General features: G+C 36.6%; 1 protein-coding gene across 1 annotated transcript in view; it reads right to left on the reverse strand.

The window, feature by feature from the left end:
- Positions 1–11,289: 11,289 nt before the first annotated feature.
- The window catches only part of LOC113450805 (long-chain fatty acid transport protein 2-like), a 30,058-nt gene continuing 28,672 nt past the window's right edge, over positions 11,290–12,675 (reverse strand). The window contains exon 11 of the mRNA XM_026722107.2: positions 11,290–11,670. Coding sequence (XP_026577892.1) covers positions 11,494–11,670 — 177 coding nt within the window. The 3' untranslated portion in view covers positions 11,290–11,493. The remainder of the gene's footprint in view (positions 11,671–12,675) is intronic.

The raw sequence follows: 12,675 nt of genomic DNA on the forward strand, positions 1-12,675 counted from the left end.
AATTGTACATCTTCAAATAAAAATCTCATTGTCATCGTATTAGCTCATCTACTTTAAACTGCGCAGCTTTTGAAGAGACTTCTTTTCACTTTGCTCATATTTGGTTGCCACAAGGATGTTTTTTTTACATGTGGTAAAGACACTTTTAATTATATTCCTGCTAATCTTAGTGAAGCACACTGCTGCTTCAATCAGCTGATTCCTGTTTTACTTTCTAAACAACAACTTCATCATTCAAATTGTTCTCAACAAAGGGTTACACTAGATGCCCCTTGTGACTCTAAAAAACCTTACTTAATAAAGAAGAATATGTAGCACTAGCTTGGTCTATGATGGGTGTGCCTGCACTTGCTGCCCATGCTCATTGTAACATTAATTCTGTTGCATGTAATTTAGCAAAAACAATTAATGCTACTTCTTCAGCTATTTCAGCAATCAACCATGAGATGCAAGAATTAAGAAAAGCTGTTTTACAAAACCGTGCTGCTATTGATTATTTGCTTTTACGTCAACATTTGGGTTGTGAAAGTTTCCAGGGATTGTGTTGTTATAATCTTTCTGATGAATTGAGAAACATCCAGCATCAGCTTAATATTTTACACAATTTGGCCTCAGATTTAAAAATGGATAATGTAGGATCTTGGTGGGAAGGTTTTTGGACTTGGCTACCCATGGGGTTAATGGGAAATATTTTATGCTATGCAATTATTATTATTGCTCTTTTAATTAATGGATGCTGTCTTATTCAATGTCTCCCTTCTCTTTGCAATATCTGTATCATAGCTTTTTGTCCAAAACCCTCTCCTACCTTGCTAAAGGTCAAGTATATGCCCTGTATAAACAACTGCAAGCTTGCTCTTCTAATGATTATTATGTACCCTCTCCTAATTCTTTTTAACTCCTTTTATGATTTTTTTAAACTAATAAAATAAAAAAGAGTGAAATGTAGTACCCACTGAGATCCTCTGGATGGTGCTAGATGCTAGCAGCAGACTGCACATTTGGCTAAGGGGGCCTCTTTTGCTACTGCATGATCTCATCCTCTATCTGTTAGGCTGGAAAGTCCCAGACTTTCCAGACATATAGGTGATCTCATTTACTAGCATCACCACTAGTCTTAAGGTTTGGTTGGGAGGTTGTACCAATGTGGTTGAGAGGTTTCACCCATGTGGGATTTATTCTCCAATCTGAATACTGTATCTATGTTACTCTTCTTTGCTTGTAAAAATAGTATAAAAATAATAAACACCACATATGTGGTCAGACATCTTTGGACACTGAAATGACTGGTTGTTGAACTCCCACATATAGTTTTTATCTTTTATGATTGTAAGTCACCTAGAGTTACCCTGAGGTAAGGTGGGTGGCCAAGTAAAATTTATAAAGAGAGAGAAAGAGAGAGGCGAATCTAGGCAACAAATTAAGGCTGAAGACAAACACAAAGTAGAATAACCCTTCTCCATTTTAACCTTTGCAATAATTCTAAAAGATAAATCAAGCTACAAAAGAGGGTGTATCCAAGGTCACTTGCTCAACATCATAAATGAGTAGATATGTACTTAGGTCTCCATGCTCCAAGTTCATCTTGCCAACCATTATATCACAGTAGCTCTTAGAGATTAGTTTGCAATGTCAAGCGAAAATATGAAGCCAATTTTATCAGTGCTTCAGTCATAATTCCGAGAAAAGAAGGAACTGGATACATTTTCTATATTTTGCAAGGAAATAGATGAATGATTACACAGAGTCTTTGGCAAGCTGCCTCTTGGTTAATATTTATCTGTTACCAAACCTTAACTAAGACAATAAGTAAAAGTACAGAATTCAGATGTGCTCAGAATTTGTCCTTTGGCCTATATTTCTCTGCATTTCTCTGCATCGTTATGGTTACTTTGTGATAAATGTTTTAAGAAAAAACTGCATACTCAGAAAAACACTATCATTTCATAGATTCCAGAATTGAGTTTTGACATTGAAAAGAGGATTTATGAACCATTAGAATCCCAAAACGGGATGGGGATTAAATTGTAGAAATGATTTTGAAAGGGAAAATAGTCAAGAAAACCCTTTATTAACACACTTTTATAAATAATATATAATTTGATATATTGATTTTGTAAGTGACAAGGTACCTAGCTTAATTTTCTCTTATTTAGCACCAAAAATTATAGTGTACATAGAACCTATAATCTAAGAAAATTGACTGCTGGTCAGACAAGTCATAATTGATTTTTGCCAACTTAATTTATGTTAATTAAGTAAGATTATTCTTGGGACAGATTTTTTTTTCTGTTCAAAAAAACCCGTAGTAGTCAAATAATTGCTCATTTGTTTTTAAATCTTCTCTTCCAATGCCTCAGTTGTTATTGATACTTTTTAGCACTAGATCTGACTGCAAAAATCTGGATTATCAATAGACTGAAGAAAAACTTTTTGGCATCTCTTTTCTGCTATCTTCTGATCATCCAGATATTTATTTATTTATTTATTTATTTATTATTTTTGTGAATTGCTTACAAGATAACAGGTATAAGTAAAACATAGTTATGAATACATGAATACATATAAGAAAAATAAAAGAAATAAAAGAAAAGAAACACTAGGACAGGGACGGTAGACATGTTGGTACGCTTATGCATGCCCCCGACAGAGCTCTTAGGAAAGGGGTGAGGTCAATAGTAGACAGTCTAAGGTTAAAGTTTTTGGGGTTTGGGGAAGAAACCACAGAGTCAGGTAGAGTATTCCAGACATTGACCACTCTCTTGGTGAAGTCGTATTTCCTGCAATCAAGTTTGGTGCGATTAACCTTGAGTTTGTATCTATTGTTTGCTCTTGTGTTATTATGGTTGAAGCTGAAGTATTCATTGACAGGTAGGATGTTGCATTGTATGATTTTATATACTATACTTAGATCAGACTGAAGGTGGCGTAGTTCTAGGTTTTCTGGGTCTAGAACTTCGAGTCTGGTGGCATAAGGTATTCTGCAATGAGTAGAGGAGTGGAGAACTCTTCTTGTGAAATATTTCTGGACTTTCCCAACTGTATTAATATCAGATACATAATGTGGGTTCCAGACTGATGAGCTGTATTCGAGTATTGGTCTAGGAAATGTTTTGTATGCTCTAGTTATTAGTGTAATATTACCAGAGAAAAAGCTACATAAGATTAGGTTAACAAATCTTAATGCTGTTTTGGCTATGTAGTTACAGTGGGCTCTAGCACTTAGGTCATTAAAGATGAGTACTCCAAGATCCTTGACAGAGTTTGGCTCATCAACAAGGTCTTGACTATTCAGCTTGTATTTTATTTTCTGATTTTTTTGCCAATACGTAAGACAGAGCATTTATTTGTTGAGATTTGAAGTTGCCATTTGTTTGACCATTCTGATACATAGTCAAGGTCTTTTTGAAGGGTAGCAGTATTGTCTGTGGTGTTGAATAGCTTTACATCATCAGAGAGAACGCAGTTGCCCTTGGTATGATCACAGAGGTCATATATGTAGAGTATGAAAAGAGTTGGTCCTAGAACACTGCCTTGGGGAACACCACTATTACAGGTGCAGAATTTGATAGGACACTCCCAAGTTTGACCATTTGTTGTCTGTTTGACAGGAATGCTTCTATCCAGTTATGCAGGTGTACAGAGATACCGTAAGATTTTAGTTTTAGGAGTAGTTCGTCATGCACCACTGAATCAAAGGCTTTACAGAAGTCTATGTAGATTGCGTCTATTGCTTTGCCCTGATTGAGTTGCATAGTCCATAGGTTTTTGCAATGTAAGAATTGCAGATTACAGGATAGATTTTTTCTGAAACCAGATTGTTTAGTAGAGAGTAGGTGATTTGTTTCTAAGTGGAGGATGATGGATTGGTTAATAATTGATTCCATGACTTTACAGGTGATGCAGCATAAAGAGATTGGCCTATAATTTTCAACTAGGCTTGGCTCTCCCTTTTTGAAGATGGGGATGACCGTGGCTTGTGCCCATAGTTTTGACAAGGAGCTGGTCCTGAAAGATTTTTCAAAGATTATGCTTAGAGGTTGGCTATGGCAGTAGGTAGCTTTTTTAAGAAGTAGGCACATATTCCATTCAGTCCAATAGATAGAGATGGTTTTAGATTGCGTAGTGCTTTTTCAACATTGTCTACTGTAAAATTGATGTGTATTAGATCATTGTAGTTGTCTGTGGTTCAACTAGAAAATACTGGGCATGATCCATTTCTGTTTACAAATACTGAGCCAAAGAATGTGTTAAAGAGGTTGGTTTTAATAGTGTCATCGTTGCAGCCTTTACCATTAGGTTCTTTCAGGGGTGGGATGGACCTTGAGTCTTTTAGTTTCTTGTTTACAAAATTGTAGAAAGCGCAGGTGGAATTGGTGTGTAGAAGGTTTTCCTCTTGTTTGATGTAATAATTGGTGCATTCAGTTTTTATCTGGTGGCATAAATTTTTACATAGGCTTTTGAAGCTGGCAACGTGACCAGATTTGTTTTTCCGCCAAAGTGATTTCTTTTTGGATTGAAGAGTCCTTATTGTTATGAGTAATCTATTTTTTTCTGGTTTTGGGAGTTGTTAATGATATGTATAGTTTGATGACTCTTTTGACTTCAAGTAAAAATATGGTGTAATGGTCTAAAGTATTGCATCCAGAGAATAGAAATTGCCAATCAAAGGATGACAGATCATTGTTTATAAGATCATAGTTGCCTTTTTTGAAATTATAATTGGGGATTCCGTTGTTGTGATGATTTTTGTGTGGTCGTATGTTGACACAAAAGTCATGTTGTGGTCACTGTTGGAAAAGGGTTCTTTAATTTGTATTCCATAAATTGAATTCAAACTATTGCAGAAGATGAGATCAAGGCAGTTATTAAGTCTAGTGTTGTTGGTTACTAGTTGTTCTAGTCCCAGATTTGTTACTGTATTGTAGAAGGTTGCATGTGTGGGTTCAGTTGTACATTCACTAAGGGTCCAGTTAATATGCGGTAGATTGAAATCACCAAGAAAGATAAAAGTGTGTGGGAAGGATGCTGCCCATGTTAGTAGTGTATTTAGCTTGTTTGCATGTTCGATGTCATAATCAGGGGCTCTGTAACATAGTAAAAATCGAAATGTGATATTTAAAGACAGTTCACAGATGATGGTCTCAGGAATAGCAACCTCCTGGGTAACTTGGATGTTTTTTAGATTTTGGGACTTTTTATAGAAGATAGCAACACCACCTCCTCTACGGATTTCATGATCTGATCGGTAAATATAATATTCTCTTACTGTGGTAATGGAGTCAGGGAGAGATGTGTTGAGCCATGTTTCACAGACAAATATAATGTTGAATTTAGCTGTATTCAGTAAGAGGAGAAATTCAGGTATTTTATTCACAAGGCTTCTTCATTGAGTAGCTTGCATTTAAGGCCAGTTGTGGTTGGAATAGAGGTAGTTAAGGGCACACATGCCTAGTTTTGAGTGATGTTGGATTGGATGGGGTGGGGTTGGATGCGGAGTTGTGGGTTGTGTGACTTTCTTTTGATGCAATCATCTCTGTAGTCAATGTAGAGGTCCTTTTCTCCATTGTCTAGATGGTTTTTTAGTTCTGCACACAGTTCATGGGAGTGGATTCTTTGCAGTATGGATAAGTCTGGTCTTGAGTGAAGTTTTTTGTGGTTGGGATTGGTTTTTGCAATGCATTTATTCTATTTATTTAGTTATATTTATTTATTCTATTTATTTAGTTCAAGGTTTTCTAGGTGTAGAATTTCGAGTCTGGTGGCATAAGGTATTTTGGAGTTCAGATGTGGTAGCCATTTTATTTGCTTCAGACCCACTATAAAAGAGAAGATGGATAATCCTAATGACTAAATCTAAATTAATTGGATTCTTTGATCAACAGGATTTTCGCATATTGTCCTTTGCACTGTGATACTTTTTTATTTTTATTTAACCTCCCATATATCATCCTGAAGTTTTCAATTATTCAGTGTAGTTTCTTTTTCTATATACATATTTAATACTTTTATTGCTTCATTGGCCAACTTCTTGATACCCTACAGGAAATGACAGATTATATGGCCAGTAATTTACAGTTAATCAAACTCACTATAAGACACTGGCAGAGCAACTGCCATGAAGTAGCTAAATCTAATTTGGTAGGTGCCATTGGTAGACTAATTTATTTCATACCTTGGGGCCATCAGAAGCTTGCTTGTTAATGATAGTGGTTTAGAACAACATTTAGTAAGCTGGGCTCCATTAAACCATATATTGTAATCACCATGAAAAAACAATGTCTGAATCCAGCCAATGGTGGAAGCCTATACTTAAGGGTGTGGACAGCCCTCATCAAAAATCATTCTGAGAGTCATATTAACATTCTAGAACAATGCTTTTACTGACCATATAATCTGTAATCTCCTTTCATTATAATTCATATTCATTCTCACAGACTTTGTAATTCTTTCTTTTGCTGTTCCTAATCTCACCTCTCTCTTCTATAAAGATACTGATGACAGTATCTTTACTGATGAAGTCTGCAAATTCAATAGGAAGATTCTTTAGGAAGATTTTGAAATATTCACACTAATAAAATCAATATTGTTATGCAGTCTAAATGCTAGGCACTAACAAGGTTTAGGTTTCTTGTAGTTAGCATAAACTAGGCTGATTATCCTTTCTCTTAGTTATTCAAAGTGACATACATGTTTCTTTCTCTTATTCTTTCAAAAACTATAAATCAATCAACTGGGAAACAGTACGATCCAAGACCGTGGGAAAGGAACACTGTATCTCTCTCTACAATATACAGAGAGTGTGTTCTAAAGTGTGTGTTCTACAAATGACCTCTAAGTGAGATTATAAAGTAATTAAATAGACTTAAAAGGGTTGCAACTATGTATTGAGACTTACTATAATCATGATTTAATTAGCTATGTAATATTTGTGGGGGTTCAAGCTGATACTTTGGATTGACAAAGAATCAACTGAGTTACAGAAGCGTATAGAATTATAGAATTGGAAGGGATTTTGTCAGGTCATCTAATCTAAAACACACACCCCAAAAGAACAGGAGACCCTACACCATTTCTGACAGATGGCAGTCCAGTCTCTTCTTGAAACCTTCCAGTGATGAAATTCCCACAACTTCTGAAGGCAAGCTGTTCCATTGGTTGATTGGTCTCACTGTCAGAAAATTTCTCCTTATTTCTAGGCTGAACTTCTCCTTGATCAGTTTCCATCCATTATTCCTTTTGTAACCTGGTAGACTGGAGGATCCTAGCATACATCTATGATCAGTCTTGATGAGAGCTGGATGGGAGCTGAAACCTGGTAAGATTGAGTGGCTTTTGGTGCATAGAGCTTCAAGTTCCAGGAGCTCCACACAATCTCCAAAATCCATAGCAGACATGAAAACTAGAGATGGGAAATCAGTCTTTCCCTGTGTGTTGCAAATGTGTTGGATTATTACTTTTAAAATTCCCAACCTGAGTAAAGGACATGCAGCAATAAAACTTATTGAATAACTTTGATCTAGTCACTGTCTCATAGAGCCTTCCCACTGTTGAGGTGGAGTGTTTTACACCCATTCATGAGTCAGACTACTGTATGATCATCATAATGTTTACTATCCACATGGTTGATCTCAACCCTGCTTCCATTGCCTGTTTGTCCCTACAATCTGTCTCCCCTCCATACCAATAGGTGATGAAGCCTTACAGATCTTGATGCTCACCTTGGACCTGAGCAAATAGGTTGGGAAGAGTGATAAATATAATTTAAAAACAGTACTAAGGCCATCTTAAAACTGCCTCACTGATAAGCTGGGACTGAAATGAAGTTAGAGATCGAAGCAAAAAAAAAAAAGTGGATTTCTGACCTGGGAAATGTTGTGTTGGAGTTGGGGCAGTGGGGAGAATATTCATTAGGATTCTTGTAAAAAGCAATGAACTTGGCAGCAGGCTGAGTAAAAATAAATAACCAATGAATGTTCAACAATTGTGTTAAAGGTAAAGGTTCCCCTGTCCATTTGGGTCTGACCCTAGGAAGTGATGCTCATCTCTGTTTCCTAGTAGAGGGAGCCAAATTGTCCAAAGTTGGTTCCATGGCCATGTGGCCAGCCTGACTATGTGCACAGAGAATGGTGTTACATTCCCACTGAAATGTTTACCTACTTGCATTTGCATGCTTTTAACCTACTAGGTTGGCTGGAGATGGGGCAAAGATGGGAGCTCACCCTGTTGTATGATGCTTGGATCATGAACTGCCAACCTTTTGGTAAAAGCATCTTTAAAACCCTGCTGTTTTACACAAGCATCAGAAGCCACAGCAATAGCATACAAAAACTTCCACAATCTGTAAAAAGCCTGGGCAGAGATAAGGGGCCTGCCTCATTTTCAATAGCTGTTGGTTAGATAATAAAAACAAGCATGAAGAAGGTGGGAGCTATTCTGTTGCAGAATTTGAGAACGAAAACTTGAGAATGTGGAGTTGGAAATGGAGATTATGAGAATACAGGTAAGGAGCAGGCTATACAGCAGTACAAGGTTGTTGTAATGATGAGGCAGTCGAGGTGTTTGATCATGAACAACTGAATCATGATGAACTTTATTGGAGTCTAGTCTTGCATTTATACACATTTTTAATTATCCTCCAACATTGGTTAACTTTGGTTACTGCTTAACTTTCATTACTGTTTAGCATAGTAATTAACACAATTAATTATCTCTAGTTAAAGTCTAACATATGTTTACTTCCTTTCTCTAATCCTCCTTTAGATTAGTGACTTTGTTTGCCTGAGTTGTATTTGCTTGGAAACATTCTTTATCTGAGGTTTGCCATCCAAGATAGGAACATTCCTGCAATTACAACTCTACACAAGGTAATTTGGATTTAAGTTGTATTCTGAAAAGAGTTTATATGCTAAAGTAAATTTCTTTAGGTGAAAATACCATGTTTACCTCAATAAAAAGTCCTTTAAGTTGAGTTCAACTCCTGGTGGCTTTGCGGCCGTATCTACAGTATATAGTTCTTTTGGCAATAATACAGAAGTGGTTTTCCATTGTGGCCTATATGCAGGGGTGGGATCCAACCGGTGTAACTACCAGTTTGGTGATTTTACATTTTTTTACACTGCACGCACATGTATATAGTCATCAGCTAGCTGCCTCGACAGCTGAGCAGCGCTGCGAGTGGGTGCACAACAGTTGAAAAAGCACTTTTTTCCTGCTTTTTCAACCACTGCTGTGTCACGCAAAGCAGCTGCGGTTGAAAAAGCAGGAAATAAAGGTCAGGTAAGAGCCTGGATGGGCGGGTGGGCCAAAACAGCAGCAGACATAGAACTTGTTCTATGTATGCTCTCTGTCTGCTGCTCTTCAGAACTACCGGTTCTACAGAGCTGGACAGAAACGGTAGAATCCCACCCCTGCCTTTATGTTTCTTTGGCATCTAGATTATCTTTTAACTCCGAGTTTTCCTGGTGATTCCCTTCTAAGTATCAACCAGTTTCCATCCTGCTTAGCTGCTGAACTCAATGAAGGCCACTTCACAGCTGCTCCCTAGCTCAGCTTTGCCTTAAGGGCACATTCCAAATGACTTCCCTCCTGGAATTGCTTTCTGACAGCTAAAAATGATGAAGAAAGGTTGTTGACCACAAAAGCACAATTCAGTGTGAACCAATAAAGAAAGTCAAAGTTTGTTGGAGTAAGATAATTTAGGCAATTTGATTATTTTATGAGAACTATATTGCCAAGAGTTTATTTAGTTTGCAAAGCAATTCCACAGTTTAGTACTATTGGGAAAGAAAGGTATTTAAGTGAAGGACAGTAAATCATATAAATGTTAAAGTAGACCTGTATTAGAGTTCAACTCCCTGATTATCCTCAAGTTTATTGTCTGATACTGGGTAAATTACTTTTATCCCAAACTATTCCTTATAACATGATCTAAAATCTGGCAAAGTTTTATTATGGTTTTCAAGATGAAGAATTTGAAAGGTTCTCAGAAGACCTTCCCCTCCCTTTTCAAGAACTGTTCATTTCTCTTTTCAGGAGCTGTTAGTTTCTGATATATGCCTGACATGGATATGGCTGTACCATTACAACTATGATCACAGCTATAATTTATTGTTCGTTCATCTCTGTCTATATGATGACCATTCCCTGTACTGTAGTTTCAGAAATAGAAAAAGCAGGAATTAAATTATTTAGCAATTTAATAAAATATCGTTAATTTGGCAAATTGATTTCATGATCAAATATCCTGTTCACATAATTGCTATTGGAATTGTGTATGAATATGATTCTCTCAGGATAACAAAATTATATTCATATGTCTATATACTCATTATATTCCTATATTATATTCATTTCCATTGAACTCTGAACAAAAAGAATAGATTTGCACTGTTAATATCTTAGAGAAATTGACTTAAATGTCTGATAGTTCACAAACCAGAATTAGATCTACATCTCTTAATTTATAGCACAAACTTCAACATGGTATCTCCTTTTAGGAGGTCTGAGAGAATTTCTCCCATCACTTCTGGAAAGCATGAGGGCATCAGCTTAAGCTGCCTGTATGAGATACTTCTAACTAGGAATGCTCCAGAGTTTTATTCAGTTTGAACCTCAGATTGAACTTGAATCAGATCTCATCTGATTTATACTTCTCAGATGGATGAACAGAAGACCATGAAAGCACACTACAGTTGTACTTTGAGTATCATGTTTCTCTGATTGTTGCAATATAGTTCTCATTTTTTTAAAAATCCAAAATATTTGTGGATGTGACAGTTTTGATCGTGTTTGTCAAGGTGAAGATTATAATATCCCCCCCCTTTTTTTTTACCTCAAGGTGGGATACAAAAAGTGTGATGAGTCTCCTTCCATATTTTACCCATTGAATGATTAGACCCTTATGAGGTTAGGCTGAGAAAAAGTGGTCCAATTCATCCAGTGAGCATCATGATCATATGGTAATTTGAATCCAGGCCTCTCTTGTCCAAGATTGGTTGCTAGATTACAGTGATATTAAAATATATTTCAAAATAATAATAGTATACAGAGAGGTATTTCAAGAGGATCAGAGTTTAGAAATGAGTGGTTCTTGGGGAAAATGTTAGACGTGTGCATGAACATGTATTGATATAAATTGTAACAATGTATTAATGTTTTGAGCCTCCTTTGATATAGTTTCTCCCACACTGGAAACAAAGCAGGATATGGCACCAGAGGAATGGCACCAGAGGAAAAAGAATTAACCTTCCTCCTTTCTTCAGAATAAGCTTCACTTGAAAGCAAATGTTTTCTGTGGCAAGAGAAAGTGGCAACATTTTATTATTTCCAAAAAAATCCCCAACTACTATATTAAACAGATCTCTCAAGAAACTACAAATACATTAAGAAGAATTAATATTCTGGCCATAACTTTTTCCTTCTTGAGAAAAAATCAAAACATGAATGACTGCACTTCTAAAGCTGTTAAGGAAACACAGTTATGTTTCTCTTTCAGAGTTTTCTTTTCTTTTCTAAAATGGAGCTGTAGATCTCCTCAGTCATGGGTATGTAGTTCTTCTCTGAATCATCCAGGAAGAAGAGGGGATCACTGATTGTGGCAGGATTGAATCCATCCTTCAACAGGTGACTTTTGCATAGCTTGAAAGTTCCTGTAATCTCCAGTTTTTCCTGCAGGAAGTAAAGGCAGCAGTGAAAACAAAGTCACGAATTTGTCAGTCACGGATTTGTCCTACCCTAATCCTAACCCTGCCTCAGTAACAAAGCTAGTGAATGGTGCTTCCCTTACTCTCTTAGTGTGAGGCAAATAAAGTAATTGTTCAATGGATTCCCACCGAGTGTTATTTCCCCTTAAGAAAACCCATCACATCACTTTCTTAATGTGTAGTGAGGCAGGAATGAACAAGTGTTGGGGATTTTAAAAACAGCTTGTTTCACCACCTATCCAGTTGCACAACTAACAGGTCACAGATAGGGAGGTCAGATTAAAAAAATTACTTTATACAATAAACCCACATCTCAAACAGCATGGCTAAGAGGACATAACCATATTTATCATATGAAGGCCAACCTCTTCAATACATTCTTCAGTTCAGCCTTTGTAAACAGCAATGGCTCATGCCCTACATTTCCTAGTCGTACCACAACTAACTGTAATGATCTACAATATGTTGACTTTACAGAAGATAACATAGAAAAGGCACTATGTAACCTAAAATCATCCCTATCTATTGGCCCCAATAGATTATGTGCATACTTCTTTAAAAAGTTCTCCACTGCCATAGCAGAACCTCTAAGCATTATATATGAGATATCATTCAGAACCGGCTCCTTACCAAACCTATGGACCTTAGCAACGGTCATCCCTATCTTCAAAAAAGATGATCCCAGCCTGACTGAAAACTACAGACCAATCTCGCTGTGTTGCATCAAGTCATGGAATCAATCATTAACCAATTCACTGCCCTCCACTTAGAGTCAAATAACCTACTGTCAAAAAAACAAGTTGGTTTCAGGAAAAAGTTGTCCTGCAATCTACAACTCCTACACATATGGACTCCTCTACTTGACCTTGGTAAAGCAAATTACATAGATTTCTGCAAAGCCTTTGATTCAGTGGTACGTGACAAACTACTGTTAAAACTAAACTCTTATGGCATTTCCAGATCCCTTCAT

The sequence above is a fragment of the Pseudonaja textilis genome, chromosome Z, assembly GCF_049901715.1.
Source record: "Pseudonaja textilis isolate UNSWEBS1 chromosome Z, rPseTex1.2, whole genome shotgun sequence".
Lineage (NCBI taxonomy): Eukaryota > Metazoa > Chordata > Lepidosauria > Squamata > Elapidae > Pseudonaja > Pseudonaja textilis.